The 26,191-nt window shown below is 39.8% G+C and overlaps 2 protein-coding genes across 3 annotated transcripts in view; one reads left to right on the top strand and one right to left on the bottom strand.

Moving 5' to 3' along the window:
* Window positions 1–6,892: 6,892 nt before the first annotated feature.
* nkapd1 (NKAP domain containing 1) lies at window positions 6,893–11,239 on the top strand. 2 transcript variants are annotated; one of them, XM_079245851.1, is made up of 6 exons: window positions 6,893–6,960; window positions 7,198–7,297; window positions 9,567–9,655; window positions 9,810–9,950; window positions 10,123–10,176; window positions 10,598–11,239. In XM_079245851.1, the coding sequence occupies exons 2-6, from the start codon at window positions 7,214–7,216 to the stop codon at window positions 11,055–11,057; spliced, it is 828 nt and encodes a 275-aa protein (XP_079101977.1). In that variant the 5' UTR covers window positions 6,893–6,960; window positions 7,198–7,213; the 3' UTR covers window positions 11,058–11,239. The 2 variants fall into 2 exon arrangements, with proteins under 2 accessions (XP_079101977.1, XP_079101978.1); XM_079245852.1 differs by having other exon boundaries at window positions 7,221–7,297.
* A 5,508-nt stretch (window positions 11,240–16,747) lies between these two features.
* lrfn1 (leucine rich repeat and fibronectin type III domain containing 1) overlaps window positions 16,748–26,191 on the bottom strand; it is a 126,348-nt gene continuing 116,904 nt past the window's right edge. Inside the window, exons 3-4 of the mRNA XM_079245907.1 lie at window positions 20,162–21,557; window positions 16,748–17,956 (exon numbers count right to left, since the gene is read on the bottom strand). Of these exons, the coding sequence (XP_079102033.1) occupies window positions 17,059–17,956; window positions 20,162–21,537 (2,274 nt within the window). The 5' untranslated portion in view covers window positions 21,538–21,557 and the 3' untranslated portion in view covers window positions 16,748–17,058. The remainder of the gene's footprint in view (window positions 17,957–20,161; window positions 21,558–26,191) is intronic.

Consider the following 26,191-nt stretch of genomic DNA (forward strand, 5'->3'; position numbering starts at 1 on the left):
CTCCTATCTCTGGGGCTGAAGTCGCTGAGGTGGTCAAAAAGCTCCTTGGCGGCAAGGCCCCGGGGGTGGATGAGATCCGCCCGGAGTTCCTTAAGGCTCTGGATGCTATGGGGCTGTCCTGGCTGACACGCCTCTGCAGCATCGCGTGGACATCGGGGGCAGTACCGCTGGATTGGCAGACTGGGGTGGTGGTCCCCCTTTTTAAGAAGGGGGACCGGAGGGTGTGTTCCAATTACAGGGGAATCACACTCCTCAGCCTCCCTGGTAAGGTCTATTCAGGGGTCCTGGAGAGGAGGGTCCGCCGGATAGTCGAATCCCGGATTGAGGAGGAGCAGTGTGGTTTTCGTCCTGGTCGCGGAACAGTGGACCAGCTCTATACCCTCTCTGGGGTCCTGGGGGGGGCATGGGAGTTTGCCCAACCAGTCTACATGTGCTTTGTGGACCTGGAGAAGGCATTCGACCGTGTCCCCCGGGGGCTCCTGTGGGGGGTACTCCGGGAGTATGGGGTACCGGACCCCCTTGTACGAGCTGTCCGGTCCCTGTACGACAGGTGTCAGAGCTTGGTCCGCATTGCCGGTAGTAAGTCGGATTCGTTTCCGGTGAGGGTTGGACTCCGCCAAGGCTGCCCTTTATCACCGATTCTGTTCATAACTTATATGGACAGAATTTCTAGGCGCAGCCGAGGGGTTGAGGGGATCCGACTTGGTGGCCTCAGGATTGGGTCCCTGCTTTTTGCGGATGACGTGGTCCTGTTGGCTTCATCTGGTCGTGATCTCCAGCTCTCGCTTGAGCGATTCGCGGCCGAGTGTGAAGCGGCTGGGATGAGAATCAGCACCTCAAAATCTGAGACCATGGTCCTCAGCCGGAATAGGGTGGATTGCCCTCTCCGGGTCGGGAGTCAGGTCCTGCCTCAAGTGGAGGAGTTTAAATATCTCGGGGTCTTGTTCACGAGTGAGGGAAGGATGGAGCGCGAGATCGACAGACAGATCGGTGCGGCGTCTGCAGTAATGCGGGCTCTGCGCCGGTCTGTCGTGGTGAAGAAGGAGCTGAGCCAGAAGGCGAAGCTCTCGATTTACCAGTTGATCTACGTTCCTACCCTCAGCTATGGTCATGAGCTGTGGGTCGTGACCGAAAGAACAAGATCTCGTATACAGGCGGTTGAAATGAGTTTCCTCCGCAGGGTGGCCGGGCTCTCCCTTAGAGATAGGGTGAGGAGCTCAGTCATCCGGGAGGGGCTCAGAGTAGAGCCGCTGCTCCTTCGCATCGAGAGGAACCAGTTGAGGTGGCTCGGGCATCTGGTCAGGATGCCTCCTGGACGCCTCCCTGGTGAGGTGTTCCAGGCACGTCCCTCGGGGAGGAGACCCCGGGGAAGACCCAGGACACGCTGGAGGGATTACATCTCTCGGCTGGCCTGGGAACGCCTCGGGATCCCCCCCGCAGAGTTGGCAAATGTGGCTGGGGAGAGGGAAGTCTGGGCTTCCCTGCTTAGGCTGCTGCCCCCGCGACCCGACCCCGGATAAGCGGCAGAAGATGGATGGATGGATGGAGATAAATAGGAAAAAGTCCACAGACATCTTCTGAGGTGTTCAAATGTACTGACATGTTATTTTGACTTTCCTGGAAGTAAATTTAGTGAAAATATTAATTTAGTAAGGACTGATTCTTATTTGGAAACTCTTCTACTGCAAGCAGGAAGACAACATTAAAAATATTAATATTTGCCAGTGCTTATTTATGTGCAGGGTAAAACATATGTTCTCTCAGAGGAGTTAATCAAAGTCATACTGTGTACACAGATGACTTTTTGCTGATATTAGGCAATAACTTATTAAGCGCCTTGTCCTCCAGAAAAAGAAGAGAAGGAGGGAGCTCGTGCAAATAAAACAGATGTATCAGTCTGACATTTTAGTATTCATTTGCAAAGCCCTCCAGCCTTCAACATACTGATTTTTTTTATTTATTTATTTGTGGACTCACTTTTATTCCTCACAGTATTACTTTTATTGTTTATGCTCAAATATTAAAAAGGCATGGACAAATGCAGGCCTCAGCAGAGACAATAAAGATTTAGCAGACCGTGACATGACTGAGAGAACTGTGGGAAACAAAGCATTTGTAACAGAAACTATTTGAGATTTACATGTGGATGATATATAAGAAGTGACATCACTGTTCAGAATGAGGACAGAGTTATTCCAACACTCCAGGAGCCAGAGGGTGAGAGGAAAATTGGTTTGCTACAGGGGCGGCACGAAAGAAGCCAATTTGTAAATCAAATGAGTTGCTAAAATAGAGCAGATTGTTTGTATGATCACAATGGATTCTGATTGCAAATTATGACTGTGCCTGCTATGAAATGCAAGTTATCAGTGTTGTCCATTTCAGTGACCTTCAAGCAGATATGCACGAAGCCCCACTGATAAGATTTTGTCCCTGGAAATCTCATCCATTCTTATTGTCAAATGTAATTTAGAGAAGAAGTCGTGATGTTAATGTATTTTCTGTTAGGAAGAAAGCAATGAATTCAAAGCTCCTGTTATTATAAATCAGCTACTGTCCAAAACATGCACACACTGAATTAGTTTAGACCGTAAGGTTTATACATTAAAGTGAACCATTTACTGGTTTTGTTAATACCACAATAACCTTTACAAATGCCAAGAATAAACCTAAGTGAGATTCTTCGAAAGGGCATCTCAGCCCCGACAGCTGCATCATTACACTAAAAAACACCCCACACGTACAGACTTTTGACAAAAACATAAAAATGATCAAAAATGGATATGAAATTAAAATTGGAAAAGAAGATGCAATAATAAATCATTAAACCAAGAAAGGCTTTGTAAAATAAAACAGTGTAGACCATGGGAGTGCCCAAGTTCAGTCCTTGAGACTTATTGTCTTGAAACTTTTAGATGCAACCATTGTACAACACACCTGTATTAAATGAATGACTCGTTACCAGGCCTTTGCAGAGCTGAATGACATGCAGAAGAGGGAATTTGAGTATTTCATTCAGGTGTATTGGACAAGGAATGCTGCAGGATGGTACAGCTCAAGGACCAACCTTGGTGGGTTAAAGGTCTAGCTCAGGGGCTATTCCTTCGTTGCCAGTTTGGGTGCTTACCAGGGTCCTCCAACCCCAAGTCCACCTATCATATATATCTATACTCTGTGTATAAATAGTATATCATATACAACCATCGATATTGCGGTTGATGAATTCTGCATTGAATCCACAGTTTCAGAAAGGCAGATCAGTCAGTTTATGAACTATGTAGATCATCGGAGGGGCTGTTTCTGCCTACCTGCAAGGTGGGGCATGCGCTATAGAGAACCACTGAAATGAGAAGCAATCACACTGCAAACAGAAGCTGGAACAGGCTAAAACAAGGTGGGTCATTTTCTTGGTTTGTTTTGCACTTGCTGGCAAGGAACCAAATTCTGTTAGGAGGCACTATCTCCTTCAGTTTCGAGGCGCCTCTAAGATAGCTTTTCTTCATAGAGTGGGCCTGCCTACAATCAGTGCTACTGCAGCTGAATGGGCAGGTTTGTTCTTTATTGAATAATTGATTGGAAGTGATTGGAGGTATAAAGATAAACACTGACAAGTGTATAAATGTTAATGTGTACCTGTGTGAGTTATGAATTCATGTGCTGGATTACTGAATGTGAAATGTTTTCAAAAGAATCCTGTTTTGAAAATAATTCTGTTGATTAATTCTTTCAGAAATCTGTGGTGACTGCTTATTGAACTGAGAGGTTGTTGCCTCATAATATATTTATGAGGTGCTGCCTAGGAAACCAGTTGGTCTGCCCAGGGGAGAATTGACAGTGGTGAAGTGTTCTATGTAAAAATACATAGATAAGTGATTTTCTACCACTCCATGGCTGAAAAAATGGTCTCATTCTTTCTTACTGATATGTCATGATGCCACATTCTGTAAATATTAAAAGGAAATCTAAAGGTGTTCAACTGGAATAGAATTGGTTTTACTTTATCTAGAAACACGGCAGTGTCCATGAATATATCAGGCATGCATCTGCAGTCCTTATTTGGACAAGAAAAATTTGAGCAAAATATAACTGAGTTTTGCCACTTGAATTTCAAGACCAATGTAGGAGCAATCGTTCATGCAGGAAACATTAGAAGAGAAATTATTTGTTCAGTGTATTCACTCTGGCTTGCTCTCATTAGCAATTCCTGGACTCAAGCCAGTGGGGCTTAGACCACCACCAAGAGGGCTGATCACTCCAGAGGCTTACTCTGACCTCTTCCTCGTCGGTTGGGGTTTGGCTGTAGTAGCCAGCAAAGGACTTGCTACCCAGGTGGCTTAAAGTCCAGGAACTGCTAATGTGAACAGGGTAGAGAAATAATAAAGTGCAAAAAGAAAAACCCCCCCAAAAATACTAGTTCATTGATATGACTGCTGGTACTCGGTGCTCCCCAGAAAAATGGCTGGAACAGAATCCCACTGGGATTCCGTATTACTTTGCCACAGTCGGTGAAATTGGGGCAGCAAAATATGAGGTGAGTATCAAAACGTGTTGCTGCAAAAAGAAAAAAAAAACTTGCTGTTTTCACGCTCAGTGAGATGGCTGCTTTTATTATTTAATGGTTCTTTGTTCTTTACAGTGTGAGTTTAGGAAATCTCATTTTGCATACCTGCAGTTTGCAAGACTGACAGGTTGGAGGTGTGTCTGAGGTCTCTTTAGCATTTTCATACTTATCCTTTTACTTATTCTGAAGTTTTTACAACCAAAACATTTTAATATTTATGACACACAGACACAAACAGTTGGGTTTAAGCACTAAAGGTCAAAATGTATCTCTAAGATTTACCTCAGTGTGTAAAGAAAAATCCAAACATTGTGCAGGCTTGAAACAAATCTCAATAAAAAATACAATATCTTTGAGGCAAAGCTCTCATAAGAGCAAATTTAAAATTTTGTGTCCTCAAGCACAATAGAAGAAATTTTCATTCATTATTTTATGAGACTGGGCTAAATGGTCCCCACAAGTCCCCTTTCTCCTGTTTTCTGCCTCATTTTGTATTCTGGTCTGCCATTGTTCAGTCTGCCAACAACAGACAAGTCTTATTGTTATGGACAGTTGGTTCAGCTACCCCTAAACAGAGAACAAGAACGTGGCGATGCAGACTGACAGCACTTACACCCACATGACATTGCAGCAGTAGGAATTTACCTTGGAAGTCAAAGCAGAAACAGCTGATAGCATGCATTATGCAGCATTTGTGCATGCAAACACAGCAACATGATGTTAACAGATAGAAGTTAGACACTGATATGTGTCAGAAGTGTTAACACTGTGAAGTGTTATCAGTGTGTTACTGCAGCTTTTACCATTTCCAAATCTGCATAAACTCCTCTCTTTATGTCTTAGCCACTTCAACCAGATGATGTGTGCTGGGAGATGCTGTTGTTTTAAACTAATGACAACTAAATATATCGTATGACACTACATTATTTAAACATTCTTTTGTTTCAGCAAAAAGCTATATTTAATTATTTCTGCCAGACACTGAAGGTTTGCATGTGTACTTCTAATGTAAGCTGGAGGATTAATAAGAGAAGCGTGTATGAACCATAAATTGCACGAAGGAGATGAACATAGAAAGTAAACTGAAGTTTTCTTCTTTGCAGGGTGAACCCACTAAGTATCCTTCAAGCTGAGTTACTGCCTCCTTCTGGCATATTACCACTCCAATAAAATCCTTATCAGCCTACACACTCTCTGAAAAGAACTGTATAGTACAAATCTGTATGTAGTCCTAATTAATAATTAATAATACAGAATTAGTCCCGATTTTAGGGATGTAAATATAATTTTTTTGTCCTCCACACTACATCCATATTCTTATGGTTCTTAGTCTTTACACTGAACTTGTTGCATTTCTTACAGATTTTCATGTTTTTTTTTTTGTGTAAAACTATGTGTACCATTGTCTCATTTCATAATAGTTGGATGCTTAGCTGTGGTGAAAAGTATTTGATTTAAATTGCTGTGAATAATTTTGTTTCTTTATTCTATCATATTGGGACTGTTTCTTACCCCTTCTACTTTATTTTCAAGTTGTCAATTTGATATTATTACAAAGTTTCACTCTAAGCTTGGACTTTTTCCTGTCTAATTTTGACAACTACTGTGATTCCTCACCAATCTGACCCCTCATCTACTTTTTCATTTTCTGTGATTACTGTCTTGGTACCCACATGTCTGGACTATCTTACCATGAAAATACCATGTTTTTTTTTTTTTATTAGAATAATCTTGATGATACTGTTAAAATGCTTGCAGATAGTGATACTGATGGGAAAAGGGCTACATCTAAGTGGTTTTTAATCTTCCCTATAAGTCCAGGTTTAAGTTATAATGTGGTGTAAAACTTCCTACCACATCCCTTCTATCCCTGCCTTTATGAATAGTTTACATGAGAAATCAAAATAGCCAATAGAGTTTCCCCTCAATTCTCATTTAACTTTTTCACACTGTTACATGTCATACATATTTTTCTCTCGCTTCATCAACCTTTTCTCATTCTCCAAAAAATGTTCATACTGCTTGATTTTCGGTTTGAAAGAAGATTTGGGGATTCTGGGATCTCTTGATTTTTATTTATTTATTTAACTCAAGATAGTGTTTTTTTCTTTGTTTTTTGTCAGAAAATATCTTTGATCAGTGTAGTTTTAAGCCCTTTTCGTAATTAAAAATAAATCGTTCTGAGATAAAAATAAAAACATAAAAAATAACTAAAGTTAGAGGGATGGACGTTCACAGCCTGCAGAGCTTTAGTGCCACGTCATGATTGATAGGTCTCTGGTCCAATCATCATTCAGTTTCAGTTTAGTGACGTAGATTGTGCGACAATCTCGCAGCGGAAGTACCGGCAGAGCCTGTGTGCTGTTTTGTTCCTCGCAGATACAGCTCATTTCCGAAAGGTACAGTTTGTACATAACTACCAAACGTTGGCTAACAGGTAGTCTGACATTATCTGGACATAGTTCACGGACTAGATTTAAACATGTTTCGTACAAATATAGCGAAATATACAGCAGTAGCTAACGAGCTGAGTGCTAAAGTCTTGTAATGATCTCCTGTATTTAGGATATAATCTATTTTTTGCTCACTCCAGCCTTAACTTTATTTCTTTCTTTTCCCATAAAATAAAACACCAGTTTGTCCATTTTTGACATGTCAGGAGTCACCATGTCCAAGCAGCCGATGGGGAAGACATTGCTGAGGAATGTAATCCGGCACACAGATGCCCACAACAAGGTGCGTTTGTGTCAAGAAATTATGTCAAATTATGCCATCATCTAACTGCTTAGAGATACAACTCTGCACATATTAAAAAAAGTAACACATTATCCGCTCCTATGCCGTAATTAAATGCATTTTCTGCTAATATTGTACATGAATTGGGGTGAATCTGACATGTCTTGCTAAAGACATCAAAGTTAGAAAGTCTTAAGGACGAGGAAGACAACAAACGCATCTCAAGTTAATATTCTCTGCTTGTCCAGCAACAAAACTAACAAGACAGGAACAGAGCAGTTCACCAAGAACAGCCACTGTTCAGTCATCCAGAGAGGTCTGATCAGATGAAACAAGTGAAAACACTTGTTGAGAAGCAGCATTGTGTTTTGGTGGAGTGGAACATAGGCTTTTTTCTAGCCTTCATGCTGATTAGTAAAGAGCAGAAATCAGAGAGAAAAGCTAATATTTATATGATGTAGTTTTCTTTTGCATATCATTACATGACTATTTTCTAAAGGCAAATGACAGAATTGCTAAACACAAGTGAGCTTCATTGACTGTGTCTGCTTTGCCTCTGTTTACTGGAGTTGATCCGTTCTGCACTCTGCTGTGCTCTAATGTGTAAAGATTTTCTAGACAACCACAATAATTGGAAACATCATCATTTCACAGCAGCCACTCTGACAATAATGCCTGCAGAACAAATATCTGCATTCATTTTTCTTACACTGGCCTCATGAAATAATGGCAACCAGCGAGAGTTATCTCAAAATGGCAAATAATCAATTTATCATTACAAATAGTATTGGTGGCTGTGTGTTCTATAAAAACCTGAATGGTTGGGAAATTATGTCGTGAATTAGCTTTATATACACACATATAACTAAATGTTATATAGATGCTACTGTGTAAATGTAGTCTTTTATTGTAATTGTTAAAGAAAAACTGTGAAACATCCTCAATCAGGTTTAACATATATTACTTATTTATAATTTACTTAAGGGGATAACTATTTATCTATTTTTAAGTAAGGTACTGCGTGAAGAACCTACATGTCTTACCTGCATTAGACGGTGATAAGAGCATTTTGTTTAGAGGATCAGGAGACAAGTCCAACAGGGGAGCTAAGCTGAGCTTAATATTGAGGCACAGAAAAAGAAAAAGTTCATATTTTAAATCAAAATTCAGCTTGTTGCTGGCATTAAATTCAAAGTGAGATTATTTCCAAAAACAACACAACTTTAGTTTAACATGTTGATTTTGTACCTGTTTCAGTTCAATACACTGTTACCCATGAGTTCTTCCCAGCCAACACTCATTACAAACAATGCTCTCCAGAGTTCGCCTGGCACAGCGGACAGCACACAGCACAGCAAACCAAAAAAAAAAAAAAAAACATAACTAAAAACACTCTCAGTAATAATGACACCCAGGCTGGCAGGCTGACATCCCTCCTGATTGGCTCTTCAGGACCCTGCACTGTACTGCTTATTATAGAAGTGGCTGGTTGGACATGAGAGTAGCAGGTGTGTGCCAGTCAGCTGTGCCTGGTATCTCCTTCTTCTTTTTATTGGTTATTTATTTATTCATCAACATACTGTATGTGTATATTTTTTTCAAATTCCCTGACAATTAAGTGTTGTCTCATTAGACCATTTTAAAAATGATTTAAAAAAAAAAAGTTTTTTGTTTGTGTTCATTCGTTCATCTGTAAACTTCAGTCTGATCATTCTTGTAATTTCTAAACATGAATGTGTAAGTTTCTGGCGTTGTTCCTAACAAATGTTACGATAACCACTTACATGTGTGTTTTTTTTTTATTATTTATATTTACCAATAGTCTTGAAATTTGTACCTATTTAAAAAAGAGCTGTAAGAGACATTCTTTACTTGTGAGTCTTTGACCCCTTTTTTTTTTAAAAATTTTTTTTTATCACATTTGCTTTGGACCTTTCCATGTTACTGTGTGTCCATCAGTCCTCTTAAAGTTGTCAAACAAGCTCTTTTTTGTTGAAACAGATCACTAATGTAAAGTTCAAGAGTTCTTGGCAGCATGAAAGACATTCAGAATATTCAGTCTCAGTGAGGTTTTTGTTTTTCTTAAATTAACGTATATTTACAATTTTATTATTTTTTTTATACCTGTGATACTTTCCAGCTCCTGTTCAAAACATGTTACTGCCTTGACATTTTGGCACATGGACGTGTGTGGACTTCTGATCAGAAATGTACATTAATATGTCTCTGTGTAGTCTTCAATACACATGTTTCTGTTGACCCACTGCAGATCCAGGAGGAGATGGAGATGTGGAAAATGCGAGACTGGGAAATCCAAACATCCCACCACAAACACGTTCCAGATACAGGCAGTATGAGGTAGGAGCAGTGAATGTCCCAGTTTAATTTGAGCCATCCAAACACAAGTGACACCTCATCCCCTTTGAGAGACACGCAGAGTGAGTGTCTCTCAGTATGGAGGGCTGTTAGTGTATGTTGGCTTGATGATTTGTTGGTAATGGTTTCATTCCAGAGGGCGTATGCACTGTGACCGAGTGTCTGATCAACCCAGAGTAAGGAGTCGAAGCAGAGAGCCAGTAACAGAGCATGACGACAGGGAAGCTCGATACTGGACCCGCAAACTTTATGAATTTGAGGCCGGAGATCCTGACAGGTACACAGCATGACTAAATATAGTTAATTTATTGGGCTACTTCCTGAAATGTAAATTGTTTTCATTTTTGTGGTGTTTCAGTGACAGTACACATGTACCTGTACTTTTATGCAGTCGCAGCAGATTTATAAAGAGGTGCAAAATGTGTCTGTCCATTGTATTCACATCACAGATGGGGACATAGTGGCTTCAAGGAGCTTTACCCTGAGGAGTTTGAAAGTGATGGGTAAGCAAATATACACAACTGCACCAAGTAATTCTTCTGCCTGAGAGCAAAAGAAACCTACATTTGTAATCAAACTAGAATTTAATGGATAAGACATGGAGTTGTGAGAACAAACCCTCCAAACTAGCACTGCTTAATGTTAATGTTTCTATACACACTCAGGCTTTACCAGTTTAGACTGAAATCTCCACAATGCAACCAGGAGGGGTTATTTTTTATGGACTTTAAAGAAGGTTTCAGGCAACTAGAAGAGGGATTGATTTTCACTAGCTATATTTCTGTGGTTAGGATAGTTGGACTATTCCAATATGACAAATACAGCATTATTTAACAGCAAAAAAATCAACCAATGAGCTTTTGCTGTCTTGAAAAGAGAAACAAAAAAACAAAACAAAAACATGTTGTCCATTTTGTCTGTTAGGGAAAAAACAGGCACCATGAAAAAGACTGGGCGGCACAAAATGAAGAAATCCAAGTCTGACACAGAAGCGTGCCTGTCAAAACGTTCCAAAAAGTCCTCGAAGAAGAAGAAGAAAAAGAAGAAGAAAGCGGAGGACGGCAAGTGGAAGAAAGACGAGTCCTCAAGCAGCGAGTGCAGCAGTGATGACAGCACTGCCATGAAAGACAAGCAGAAGAAGAGAAAAAGGACTAAAAGCCGACATAAAAACAAGAAAACTGTGAAGAGCAAAGGGAGGGATGAGGACAGCAGCGCAGGAGACAGTAATGAGGAGGAAAAAAGGGAGAAACAGACTCGCAGTCGTAAAAAGAGAAAGCAGGACACCCACAATGACTCGGACTCAGGGCCACTTTCCAAAAAGAGGAGGAGGAAAAACTGGAAGGCAGCGGGAGAAGAGAGCTCAGATGATAGTTCTGCAGACTGAGACAGATGCACAGCTAATGACTAAGAAGACTACTGCAGACTCTTCGTATCCACCTGAGCTGCAGAGACGGCTCGCCAACTTCTGTTGTTGTGTTCAGCATCAACACGCCTGTGCTGTTGGTCTTGTCTGTGGGCGATAAGCAGAATCTCATCAGCTCTGTACGAGAGCAGCAGCATGAAGAGGAGCAGTGTAATATTTATTATTGATTGATTATTGAATCTCATCTCAGACTTCTGTCCTGAATTTTCTTTTTATTATTTTTTTAGAAGGAAAAAAGGTGAAAATTTTCATCAGTTATCAAAAAATATGCATTTGCTTTTATTTGTGTTTTAAAATTTTATACATTTTAACAGCTTTCAAATGTAAAATAAAAATCCCCTTCTGTTTCTTTTTAATTTTCTTGAAGAAATATTTTTGGCTTTCTATTTAAGATGATGGGATATTTGACAACATTTGTCAGGTTAGTAAAAAAATGATTATTTTCAGTGTTATTACATTAAAGGTGGTAAAGAAATAAAAAAAACAAAACATCAGTTTCATGATATCTAGTTTTTCTACCTTTTTATATAATTCATCGTGCTCTTGCATTATCATAGAACACAAAAAAGAGTGCTGAGGTTCATAAAGGTCAATAATATCGTGATGTACAGAATTAACTAAGTTATATTTATATTTTTTCCATCAATTTGAGTATTGTGAGGCCTTTTTTCTTGTAAGGAGGTTTCATTAGAGAAAATAGAGATGTTAAATATTAAAGTCAGATTAATCTGAATTAAATTTTAATCATATTTTTTGGGGAACTTAAAAATAATGTATCTGAATCTTAATCTTGCGAGTTATAGCGCATGTCTGATATTTCACTTCACATCCTTTAACATGTGGGTCTGTAAATGCTACAACACATCCTCCCACGGATCTCTTCAGCTGAGCTTGTTTGAAGCCAAAGAACAGGACTGCATCAATAGCGCTAAATTTGTGTACATAACTGATTTATTAATTCATAGTTGAACACTTTGAAATAACCTATGGTGGAGATGACATTTTCCGATAGGAAGCCTTGTTATTGTTCTGATTTGTCAAGAAACACAGGGCGGTCTCCTCTCCATGGACAACTGAGGATCAAACAGCTCACCAAAATCCTGCCTGCCTGCAAAGGCTCTTCGTTATCAGGCAGAAGATAGACATTAATAAGCTGCTGTTTGTGATCAAAGTGAATACACTTAGTGACCTGTCAGGGAGCTCTTTTGCTGTTACGCTAGTCAAGAACTCCAAGTATCTCGGCTCAGTAGTGATAAGTAGCAGATCGTGCTCCCCTGTAAGGTGTGTGTTTATGAGGAGGAGAAGAGCCAGTAGCACCACCTAAAAATTCAACATTTTCACTAGACCTACCGGTAAGTTTATTTTAACCTTATTAACATTGTCTTTGTGTGAACCTGGTAACAAATCATGAGGCTGTACCATCTGGGTATTCAGATAATCTGATGCCAAGGGAAGTGTTGGTAAACCACTTTGAAATTGTGTGCTCTGCAAAAGCCTGAAGCACTTCCCTAAGTCTGTGTCAATAGGCTAAGTGTTCTCTCCAAGAAGCACAGAGCGAGCTGAGTTCAGTTTGGCTGCAGCTGCACGAATCTTGGATGCAGAAAAAAGAAAATGAAAGTCAAGTCAAATTGTGTTGATGGAGGTTTAAAAAAAAAAAAAAAATGCAAACACGGTAAATATGCAGTCTGATAAAAAAGGCCAAAAATCCACAGCTGAGTGTGTCTTACAGCTGTTCTCACTGTTGAAGTGATAATAAAAAATAAACAGAAACCTCATGCTCATGCTTTTCAGAAAGCCATCTTGGACTTCAGGCTGCATCATTTTGTGTTGTCCACCACTGCAAATGTCCACAGATGGATTGGATAACAAGTCACGCTGTTGTTTCCACTTTAAACAAATTCTGTTCCACAGTGTTGAGAGTTGCTAGAGGCAAGACATGAGGAATGGACATGCTGGTTTGTTAGTTCAGTCTGAATCAGACGGAATTACCTCAACTACAGACCAGAACAAAGGTTGTGATCAGACATCCCTGGTCTTCAGATAGATGGATGATAAAATCTAAAGTAATACGTTTCCCATGCTGAGCAGGTGAATAACTGATGGGAAATTACAGCAGAGGTGTCAAATATAAACATTACCAGCTAAAAAAAGGCACATGAGCATTGTCATTGTAAGAATTAGTGTTTAGATCAAATAGATAAAAAAAATGAACACAAAAGCTTGGAATTATAATTTCCCATAGTTATAACAGGCACATAAATAAATGCACTATGACTTAATGGCTTTTCCCCCTCTATTTCTTTATAAGGCATTTTTACAAAATTCATAAGCCTACCACATCTGAATTTGTTGACATGTCAGCAAATTTAAGAACTTGGCTGGTGGCACAATTGTCTAAACACTAATTAATGGTCCAAGCAGCATCAGTACCCTATTCTTTTGCTCTTATTTTTTCCCCCATAATCTGATTGCACTGCAGAAAGTATCTGGCCTAGAACTAGGAAACTTTGTAACTGTGTCCCACATATATGAGGAAAAAAGACCCTGTGGTCCTGCATAGATCATGCTGTAAAACTTAAGTTTACACTTTTGCTGTTAACTTAAATGGTTTGATCAAGGGTCAAGGTTTTCAGGACATTTGACATGGGAAATGTTTATCCATGTGTCTGCTAAGTTGACCTTCTCCTTTACTTTGTGTATTCTTAAAAAGGTCTGATCATTTCTAAAAATATTTAATTATAATATATATATATATATATATATATATATATATATATATATATATATATATATATATATAGTTCATATATATATATAGTTCATATATATATATATATATATATATATATATATATATATATATATATATATATATATATATATATATGTATATGTATATGTATATATATATATATATATATATATATATATATATATATATATATATATATATATATATATGTATATGTATATATCATATATATCACAAAACTGTGATACAACCATATTTCATTGATTTGAATAAAATAATTTTGGGGTATTTTGTACACTGAATATGAACGAGTGAAGTTAAATTACTGCATTTAACAACACTGATAGTTCCAGCTGTCTGCTTTGATCATAATATTTGGTGTTTGTGGCTGTATTGTTATGATGGCCACAGAAATGTTACTGAGATGTGTGCATGCAAATTTTATGCACTCTGTCTTTTTTTTGAGAGACATACAATATTTATTTTTAAAAAAAATGCCTCCACAGCATCATAAAGTTGTAGTTTTGCTCAGTGTACACTCGACTGACTTGTAAAACTAAAATAAAATGAACAAATTACTGCACCACTAGACAGTTACATTGATAACATGAAACTATATTGCATCTTGAACCATGCGTAGGCTTAACTTAAACACACTTTCATGCAACATAATATGAAATTGGATATTTAGTGAAAAAAGTTATTGCCTTCACCAAGTCAAGGCACTTTTTTTTTTTTTTGCAAATATTCATAACTGCTGATAAAACACTTTGCTCTACACTTTGTGTTTGCTAGCTTGGCTGTCCAAGCCAATTCTTTAGGATAGGGTGAAATCTTCGTGTCCTCCTACCTAAGCAGATTTGGTCTTGAATAATGGTCACAGATAGGAGCTGACATAAATACATTCCCTGCTGGGAGAAATGGTCTGCAGCACATTTCCAGGCTGAAAGTGTCAGTAGTTAATGGTTTGGGCCTGAAAAGTTTTTGTGACAGCTGAGAAATCACACCATGAAGTTTAGTCTTCCTCTAGCTGGGAAAAGACAATTTAAGGATGTGTAAAATGGGAATCTTCAGGGTACAAAAAAAAAAAAGAAAAAAAGAAGAAAGAAATAGTTGAAGAGTGATGAAGACAGATGGAAGGATGACCCCGTTCTTGGATTCAATCTTCTCTGTCACAGCAGATGCAAATAAGAGACTCAAGAGGATTGAAAACCTCCTGTATGACTTATCTTTTTGCACCCCTTTTTTTTTAAATTTTTTTATATCTCTTTCTGTCCAAACAGCTCTGTTTTATCTGAGTCTGTGCAAACCTGGTTGTAATCTGAGGAAGAGGATGTTTTCTGTCAAATCAAACAAATATCACTAATTCACCCAGATTGTCTCTTCACCTGGTGTCATGCTCTTTTTAACAACTTATCCAGCATCTAAATAAAACATAAAATTTATCTTTAAAAAGGATTTACATCCACAATAACATTTCCATTTCTAATAATTAAAAATTTTGGTTTGAATATGCATTAATTCACTATGATGTCTGATCACAACATTGATAAGTAATTCATGTCTTTGTACCGTATGTATCACCATGACAACAAGTTGAACAAAATAGAGTACCGAAGGAAATGAGATGCAACTGAAGGAACATATTTATCAGCTGTTTTAAACTGTGTTTCCATGTGTAGAAAGAAAAGGCACTCTGGTTAATTTGTTAAATGATCAAATGGGCTTTTGTAATGATTCCTAATCTGTCAAGTGTTGTGCAACGCTGATTTTAAATGCTTAAGAGGTAAATAATGTAAAGTCTGACTCCTTTTCTGAAAACTACAATTCTTAAGTGCAGGATGCGATGCACATTTCCTGCTAATAACTAATTAATACAATCTCGCCTCAGTCTGCAGTTAAATGGGAACCATTCACAGCTTTGTCTCCCTCTTGTGATGAGCTATGGCTCTTACAGCCTTGCAAAATAACAGCTGGCTGCATCTCAATTCAACCCCACGTCCAGCTGGCACGTCCCTCGTCGTCCCACATCTTACTCCACTTCATCGCCGGCGAGATGCATTCACAGGAGCCTTATAAATAGCACCGAAGAATCAAATATTTATCATTTCAATTCATGTGTCCCTTGCTGCAGTGGACACTGCAGCACAAGAAGAAACTGCCACTGATACAGTTAACCCACACAAAATTTTTTTAATACCCTTCATGAGGGGATAAATGGTCCAAACTTTGACATACTAAATAGGAAAGGGTGTGATGACACAGGTTTTTAATGTAAAAACTTGCAGCCAACACCCAAATGCTCTGTAAAAAGTCATGTGACATTATGACTTACTTACTTACATAGTTAGTACACATACACCAATGTTTTAATATACTTATATATGTCTTTTTTGTTTGTTGCCTTTTATCTAGACCAGCCAGATACAGTACCGATTAATATACAGTCACATCTGGAACAATATCTATTTAACATCATACAGTCTGACCGTCAGAGAGGAATCCACGGCAGGTTTCCACATCCATCCTCCCTCAGCTGACTGTAGAAATCGGGCTTTGAAAACTTTGTTCTCTTTCAGTTTTTCTTATTGTATAGACTGGTGGTGATACTTGTCCTTGTATCTCGTGTCTTCTGTGCAAAAGTTCTTTTTTTCCTTTTTTTTCTTTTATTGGAAAGAACCCAAAACATGATTGACATAACAGGATACCTGGTTTTTCACTTTACAGTTACTGCTTGATGAAGTTTTTTTTTTTTTTTCTCTTTTTTCGTTTTTTTTTTTTTTTAAAACAATTAAACAGTCACATCCAAACGCCCCTCCCCTCCCTCCCTCGGCGTATCACAGAAAAACAGTGAAAAATAAAAATGTAAAGTAATGCTTCCCGTTATCAGAGTGGGAGGCAATGCCAGAGAGGAACGTTTATGACTACAGTGAGCAGCATCCTCCATTCGTACGTTTTTAGGAATAAGGCACTGCTGCATAAAGAAAGGACATGGCCAACAAACCTCTCTGGGAGTATGATGGGAAGGCAGGATGAAGGAAGATGGTGTTTTTCTCCAGCAACTCACAGAAAGTTAGCATATGTAAGTTAATGTGCTTGTTTTTATCGTTTGCTGTTACATGGTATGTAAATGTGTTTTATACATGTGTACGTTTGTGAGTGGCTGAGCCTCTTGGTTTTTCTTTTTTTTTTTTGGCTACACGGCTTTTCTCACACTGTGCTCTCGAGCATCCACTCAGTGCTGCTGAACGTAACTCTCCTGTTGGCGAGCGGCGATGATTCCACGTTGAGCTGGTTGGTGGACTTGTGCCACCTCGTCCTCGCTCTGCGTGGGTAACTATGACTCTGAAATATGGAATAATCCCCACCATCAAAAGAAAATCTGTGCCTAGTTCGTGCCAACTCGTTGGGAAGCAACCCCACAGTGGCTAGAGCACTTTTCTTGTCCTTAAGCCTGGGAGCCTCCTTGGTACCAGCATTGGGGCCTATGAGACACAGGGACATGGTGGATCCTGTCAGACTACTGTCTGTCTGAGTGTCCTCAGATGGTGGACCAGAGGGCTGTGCATCCATACTGCTTCTTCTCTTCATCTTGTCTATATTTGGAGGCAGCTCCACCTCCAGGATGGCAGTGGTGGTTGCTGGATCTTCCTTCTTCTGTTCGTCCACTCTCAGGACCAGTGCCATGCACTCTTTGGGTGCCTGAGCCTCGCGTTGGCCCTCGTCAGATGGCTGCTTGGAAGCAGAACGCTGGAGCCGCTGCTGACTGCCGTTGGTCTGTGAATGCATGCTGGACCCAACCTTAGCCTTGTTGTCGACTGGACCGCTGTACGCCTTGTAACGGATCATCAGGATGATTATGAACACGAGCACCGATGCAACGATAATCCCGCCGATAATGATGATCATGGTGCCTCCCAAGAACTGGCTGTGCATGAACCTGCACTGGCTGACCTCGCTGGCTGTGTGGAACTGCACGCATCCAACCACACGTGTGGCCGTTAATGATGTGATGCCATCGTCGTATACCGCAAGCACACAAAGGTCGTACTCCCGTCCTGCAGCCAGGTCATTGATTGCAAAGTGTTTACTGGCAGATGGGATCATTCTGCAGAGCAAAGAAAAAGAGAACAGTGTTAAAGATGTGAATGTTTAATAATGAGAATCACATCACACACCTTCACTGATTTGCATGAGGTGCATTAAATCACACAAATATACCAGCTACACAAAGAAAAGGGCATCAAGGACCATTCTAGCATTAAATATGTGTCATTCTTGTGGCATAAAAAAGCAACACTTATAAGAGAAAATGTTATATCTCAAAATACCTGTGAGATATGAACGTATTGGGGTTGTGTATGAAGTGACAGCAGAGGTGATAAACAAGGTAAAAAAAAAAATAAAAAAAAAAGGTTCAGTGTGACGATTACACCATAACAGCTGCAGGCTGCAGGACAAGTGATGCATGTTGTGAAGACAGTTTTGATGTGTGATTACCTAAGGTCACAGTTTGACTGCAAGCGTGAGATTTCTCTAAATACGCAGGAGAAAGGTACTGACTTCAGGTCAACATTGGTGTTAATATAATTAAAAGCTTGTTCCTTTTCCCTAAAGGGAGACTTTGATGGTTATCATTTGTAGGTAATAATGTACCACCTAAAGACAAAACAACACTCGGCTTCATGCCGAAACAGAATGAGAAAATTATACAGGAGAGCTACTCATTAAATCTGATGAAAGCTTAGAAAAAAAGAGACAGAATGAAACAATGTCAACCACTGTTATTAGTATCCTCCATGAATACAAAACTACTCTTAATTCGTGTCATAGATTTCAAAAGTATCATGTGAAGCTTATTATTAAATTTGAAAAGATTTGGAAATGATGGCTGCACGGTGGTGCAGTGGTTAGCACTGTGGCCTCACAGCAAGAAGGTCGCTGGTTCGATCCTTGGCTGGTTTGGTCAGTGGCCTTTCTGTGTGGAGTTTGCATGTTCTCCCAGGTACTCTGGCTTCCTCCCACCATCCAAAAGACATGCATGATAGGTTAATTGGTCACTCTAAATTGTCCCTAGGAGTGAGTGTGAGTGGTTGTTTGTCTCTCTGTGTGGCCCTGCAATGGACTGGCGAGCTGTCCAGGGTGTACCCTGCCTGTTGCCCAAAGCCAGCTGGGATAGGCTCCAGCTTCCCCACAACCCTGAATTGGAATAAGCGGTTTGGAAAATGAATGAATGATGAAGATTTGGAAATGGTAGCTTTATCCCATATTTTAAATAAGGGACGCAAATTATTCAGCCACTGTGCAGAACTTAAACACGAGCTGTTAGATCTATTTTATGTGAATCAGGTGTGTTGGAGCAGGGAAGCATCTAAAAGCCGGAGAACAGTGGCCCCTTGAGGACCAGCGTTTGAGATTCCTGCTGTAAAAAATGCACCTGCTCTGATGTACTTGCATCTATCTAATTTTTGTAAGGAATGATGATGGTAATATAACACTACAGGGACCCATTCTGTTACATCAGTACTTTCATTTTTTTTATTTAATCATATCTTTTAAATACTATATTACATCTCCATTTCTCTTAATACAAACAGCAAAAGTTTAACTGGGAAATATTAACGCCTGATAACCTCCCTTTAAAAAAAAAACAGGAAAAAATGGCAACATAAAATGTAAATCATATTATTCCTCTCAAGACCCCTCTTGTACATCTAAAGGCTTTTTTTTTTTAATATGATGCAGTTCGACTTTTAACTTTCAGTAAGCAAAAAGATCTGAACATTTCCTTCCCCACCACCACCACAAAGCCTAGCATTGTGGATCCCACTCTCTGCAGCAGCAAATTAATGCCAACCCTTGCTAATGATACAAACTGTTACATGCAGTGAAATAGTTGGACCTCATGTTATTGTTGTTGTCATATTATATACTAATGATGCTGACAAGACCACTTAGTCTGTTAGGGTACTGGACTCATAATCAGTTCAGCAACAGTCGCTGGAGAGTGTAAAAAGAAATCTGTAAAACGTGATAATCTGAGGAAAACTTCACAATCTGTGGTTGCTACAATTAATTTCAGTGCAAATTTAGCTTTTTTTCTTTTTTTTTTTTTTTTATTCTGGCTACTCTGTAAGAGTTAAGCTCTTTTTAAGCATGTTTTATAATTTCCCATTTCTGGAATATGTCAATGTGCACTAATGGGAAGTTGCATCATTCAGCAGATGGTAACTCCAGATGCTTCACCTTTTCCCATATCTCCACTGCACTACCCTTTTCTCCTCCCATTAATCCCACCTCCTCCATTGCTTACCTGTACACCAAAGTGTCATCTGCTGTGCTGTTGTACTGAATCTGGTACATCCGGATGCCGGGGATATGGCGCTCTGATGGCCAGTGGATCACAGCAGAGGAAGAGGTGAGGTCTGCAACCATGACCCTCCTGTCCTGCTTGTCGTAGCCTTTGGTATCATTGCCAGATTTGGAGGAAGTGGTGATGTCCGACAGTCCGGGGTCCTCACGCATGTGGGCCGTGTTGTTAACAAACAAGGGTAGGGGGATCATGTTGATCTCAACAGCAGCTGTGGCGATGCCTGCGGCATTGGATGCCACACAGTTAAAAGCCCCACTGTCTTTCAGTGTGGTGATGAGAATATCAAGGGTCCCATTAGCATACAGGACCGTCCGGGAGTTATTATGCACCAGCTTGCCATCTGGTGAGCGCCAGTGAATATCTGGGTCTGGATCACCCACAGCTTTGCATTTAAGAGTCACACCTTGCCCCTCCATCACATAGGGCTTTGTGGCCACATGTTTGGTAATCAGTGGGGGGTCACAGGTAAACTCCTCTTCTTGGATTGACCAGAAGTATTTGTCCATGAGGTGTTCTGGTGAAGCACAGGTCTCCAAATCATCCTCTCTCGTCAGCCTGCGCAGCCACAGCAGCTCACAGTTACAGTGAAGAGGGTTTCCGCCAAAACTGACAGCCAAGGTGGACGAGCTGGAGCCTTTGGCATCAGAGAGGACCTGAGCGTGCTGGAACAGGCTGTCTGGAGGCAGCTTCTGCAGCCTGTTAGAGGTCATGTCCAGGCGGACCAGCTTGGTGAGCATTGTAAAAGTCCCTGCTTCAATGTGGTCAATCAGGTTGTGATCCAGGGTGAGCGTGTTAATGTTGGTCATTCTGGCTATAGCTTCCCAGGGAAGGCTGCGTAGGTTGTTGTTGGAGAGATCCAAGTCCTCGATGGTGGAAACAAACTCATCAAAGGAGGTGGGAGCCACCTGGTGGATTTGGTTGTTTCCAAGGATGAGGTGTCGGAGGTTGATGAGGCCTTTAAAGTGTTCACTTTTTATAGCACTGAGGCGGTTCCCATCCATGTGGAGTGCCCGAAGGGAACGCAAGCCCAGAAAGGCATGGGGGACAATCTGACTTATGGTGTTACGGGACAAGGTGAGGTGGACCAAGCTAGTCATGTTGAAAAAGTCTTTCCTCCGGATGATGGTGATGAAATTGTCAGTAAGTCGCAATTCGACGGTCTTGCGGTCGATGGTGGGGGGTACAAACAACAAGCCAGTCTTAGCACAGAGAAGAGTCAGAGTAGGGGAGAGGTGCTGGCAGATGCATCGGCCGGGGCAGCTGTATCCCTTTACCAGAGCTGCACACAGCAGCACGCACAGAACCAATCGGTCCATTGTTGATTAGTTTCCAGGTCCTGCGTGAGACAAATGCACAGAAATAAGAGATGGTGAAAAGCAAAATACAAAAAAAAAAAAAACATCTTTGAATTAATAAACAGAATCATAGCCGATATGAGAGCCTGCTGCAAACATCCAGGCTTTGACCAAGATTGCTGAGACAGCCAGCGAGGCATCAATCACAAAATGAAATGGAGCTTTACTGAAATAATGGCACCTGGAATGATGAAAGGCTGTGCCAACGCTCTAAGAAGCCCATGTCTCTGCAGCCTTTTAATGAAAATAACACAATTTTTTTGTACCACCAGGATGCATCACCACTGGATTATATAATAGCTTAAATAGTCACAGTGCAGTTTTCCTATATTAGGCAATCATGCAGTGCACATACACGTCATACGAAAATAAGCTTGTGTGTTTTTCTTGCAGTGAATTTCACATCACAGGATGGAGAATTAAAATATGAAAAGGGCACTTGTCAAACAGAGCTTGATATTTTTTATAACCTTTTGGTTCTTTGCCTGTGTTTCTGGGATGAACTGCTAAATTAGATAGAAACTTGTCAGATAAATCAAAGCAACAATAAGTAAAGGGGAAAACAGTGGAAACAAGGCTTGTTTGAGTCCATCTAAAGGGGCCTTTATTGGATGATTCTTGGATTTTCAGGATGTTCACATTCTCTGATTACCATTTAGAGGTATTGATTTCAGCCTCTGAAAGAACACGCCTGTGGTGACAGGGGAAAAAAAGGATCCTTGGCTGTAATAACCATAAAAGAGCCCGGCGGAACATAAACTGCAATATGCCGATTTCATATTGCCAGTTGTTCAAGCGTCTTTGGCATAGGTCTAAACTTCTAATGGTTTAAGCTTTACTGCTGATGTGAGAGCCTGTTAATGCTTATTAAGTAGAGAGATGACAACTCATTTTTCTCCTCTAGTTTTAAAGATTGACAGAAAGGTTGCCGCAGCCCAAGACTTCATCTCATCCAACGAGGTCACTCTCCTCCACGAGAGTCAGTGTCAATCAGCGATCTCTCGTTTTAAAGGGTTCAGCATAATTACTCAGTCTGACTCAGGAAGAGCTGGCTGTGGATTTTAAACACAAATATCATCTCTTTTTCCGTAGTTGTGATGCCTTATCCAATTTGTCATGACTAATTTTAGAGCTCCTTTATCTGCGTTCCACCATGTTGAGGTGGTGCTGACGTCCCTAACATTGCTCATTTTGTCGCCTATTGTGCCCAAAGCAAAAGCATCTAATATGCACAGTACCAACAGCTATAAAGCTCATTTGATTTTAAAAACTCCGGCAGCATCTTAAATGCCACGTGTCAAATTTTATTAAAATAATTTAATATAAACCAGTTCTCTCCCTCCATTTATGAAGATACCTTAAACATAGGGTTTTCATAAACACTCCTCTCACTCAACCCTTGAACTTAACAGAGCCGATCTTATTATACATTAGTTGTTATGCATGCTCATAATACTGAAAAGCACTACAAGTACAATGCTGTCATTTTACATCGACCTGTGGTGCATATGCCAGACAATAATTTAAATTCTCAGTTGCCTTTTTTTTCCCCACCTTTACGCACACACAAACACACACACACTGCTGTCTGGCTGGCAACTGCCTGACAGACATCAGGGCTTGTTGTTAGCTATGAAAAACTGCTGTCCAATCAGAGCTCTTATTTAAAAATGGGCTCGTGATGTCATTATCTGAAGGATTGAAGCACAAGTTCAAACTGGTGGGAGAGTTTATCAAAGGGGGCTTTTCAAATCCCAACATCCACAGCACAACATTGCTCATTTCTCTTCACTATAAGACTGTATTTAGGAGAAACATGAACCTCAGACCTATCCTCGGTCTGACCGGTTATTCTAAATTGCCCCTTAGGAGTGAGTGAGTGTGCGTGTGTGGTTATTTGTCTCTGCAATTGGTGGCCCTGCGATGGACTGGCGAGCTGGCCAGGGTGTACCCTGCCTTTTGCCCAAAGACTGCTGGGATAGGCTCCAGCTTCCCCGCGAACCTTCATTGGACTAAACGGTTAAGATAATGGATGGTTGGATGGTAATTCTGACCCTGTAGGCTGAGTTTTAATGTCTAGCTCTAAGTTGGCACCAATGGGAGACAACATACACATATAGTTATTTTAGATAATTAGTTGCAAATATTTTAAAGGTAACACACCACTTTGCACAAAAAAACCCACACTGGATGGTAAACTGTGTGAAAAAAATGCAATGCTTTGTTGTTGTTTTGAAAGTGTCTGTCTTGTCTAGTTTAAATCTCTCTCTCTCTCTCTCTCTTTTTTCCAAGACTTTGGTAAAGCTAACACAACAGAGTAGGTGACAGCACGGAACAACTCACTCTGCACACCATATCTTTCTTCTTTAGAGATAGACGTTTTTGTTTGTTAAATTTCAACAGAAAAGCGACCCTGCTTGATTGTGTTAGTATTCAGATGCTAACTAGGACACAAAGCTCATGGTTTCTCAGAGGACCATCTGTGCTAGAGCATTTCCTGCCACACCGTTGAGGATGCTCTATTGATCTTTCAGCTTCTCAGGGAGGGGGAAAACTTTGTTGCCACAGCAACTCTGGTGTAGAATATAGGTCTTTGAATTGCATTAAGATGGAGTTGAGCTGCTTGAGAAGCACGGCTTCAATCTTAATGGGTGCAAAGAAAGAAGGAAGGGACGTGAATGGATGTTTGAATGACCAGATAATTTAAATGAAAAGGGCAACTCTCCCTCACATTTGGTTTATTGCTTAATATGAGTGCAGGCCACTGAATCGATACAGAGACAGCAGGAGAGTGCAAGAGGTGAATTGGAGTTTAAGTTTGTTCTTGTGACAAACCATGTCAGAGCATTTACAAGCGATTACCTGGATGCATCTAGTTTTAGGGTTGCAATCACATTTGGTCATTTTCAGAATCGACAGTAAATCAATCAGTGACTGGCTGAAGAAAATAAAATTAAAAGTTTAACAAAGCTTCATCAGTAGGTCTTTCTTTAATTGTGTTTTTATCTCACAGCTTGAATAAAAAAAGCTCCAATGTCTGGTGCCATGACAGTTTATATTTTGGTACTACATGTCAGAATAACAAAGGTAGAAGATGATGTGGCGCCGCACATACACATGACCACACTGATATTGTTGATGTTCAGTAGGTCAGCATTTGTTATGTTCTGGGTATTTTTTGATTATTGTGCCTTTCTGTCGTTGCTGTTCCATTCCAGTTTGTCAAGTTTCCAGTTTGGACTCTGTCCATACTGTAGAATTTAACAGAAACTTGGCTGACGAACTTAGCCTTCTTGAGTTTCCCTGGAAGTATGTTCATTTCATCAGTGCATCGTTGAATGCCTGTCGCACTGGGCAAGGGAACACAAACATATGGACGACTGAGAAACTGAGAACAGATTTTACATTACCTTCTACTGGATGTAAAAGGTTAAAGTACTTCACATTTCGATGATACAATCCCTTTAGAATACAAGGGATTAAATCTGAAATTATTATCAACTCTAAATGATCAGTACTAAAAACTTATTAAGAAATATACTTGGTTCTGTAACTTTCGATAACTTCGGCTACAGCCTATAACTTAGGTTAAACCATGGTCGATGATAACTGTAATGACAACTGGCATGCATTAATTAACGCACAAGTAGTTAGTGAGTTAAATCACTGTAACATCCCTCAATCACGGGGTATCACCAAAGCAACACAATAATCAACTGATTCAGATCATTTGTCTTTTACCAGGTGAATAAGAGTAACGGGCTGTAGCTTGACAGCGGTTGTTTGGCATAAAAAATATATTGAGGCCAACATGAAAGAGTTACTATACTCATATTTAGCATATTTAGCAAGTGTTGTAAAAAAGAAATAAAAACTTGTTATAAATTGCTTACTGTGTGGGACCATGGTAGAAATGGACTAAACAACTCAGATCCATGCATTAGATGGCTATAATGCTGCTGTTCTAGACTCCGAGTCATGCATTATAACCGTCTAATGCACGACTCCTTGTTGTTTAATCCTTGCTTAAATAACCACCATGTGTGGGTTAGTTCCTGCAATGAATTCTTTTTATTCACTTGAAACCTTAATCCATTGTAAAATCTTGCAAATAATTTACTTTTCACCTAATGTCACAATTTCCCATGATTGTGTATTTTTTATTATCCGTGTTAAGTTTGTATGAAGCACTGGAATCTATATTCATGTAAAATTGACAAATAAAGTTGCCGTTGAAGATCTGGATCAAGTTCTTTGATGTGAGCTGAACATGCTGCAAGGTATGCATTATGGAAATGTGTTTCATGGCAAAACTAAGCAAATAAACAGAAACCTGGACAACAAACAAAACATTTCAGGCACTTCAGGAGCAGTGTCTCACTATTATGGTTCTTCTCATAATCAGAATCAATGAGGGGAAAAAATGATACTTAGCTTTATAGGCAATCAAACCTTGCTGCCCAGTATAGTGAAAATGAAATAAATTATTAACAATCTTTCATTGCTACTTTTTCCTTAATAAACACCCAAATAATATCTGCTCATTAAAAAGAAAAGTTTTCTTTCCACCTTATTTTATTTATTTTTACCTCTATATCACAGCTTGAAACGCACA

The sequence above is a fragment of the Telmatherina bonti genome (genome assembly GCF_933228915.1).
Source record: "Telmatherina bonti genome assembly, chromosome: 9".
NCBI classification, from domain to species: Eukaryota; Metazoa; Chordata; class Actinopteri; order Atheriniformes; family Telmatherinidae; genus Telmatherina; species Telmatherina bonti.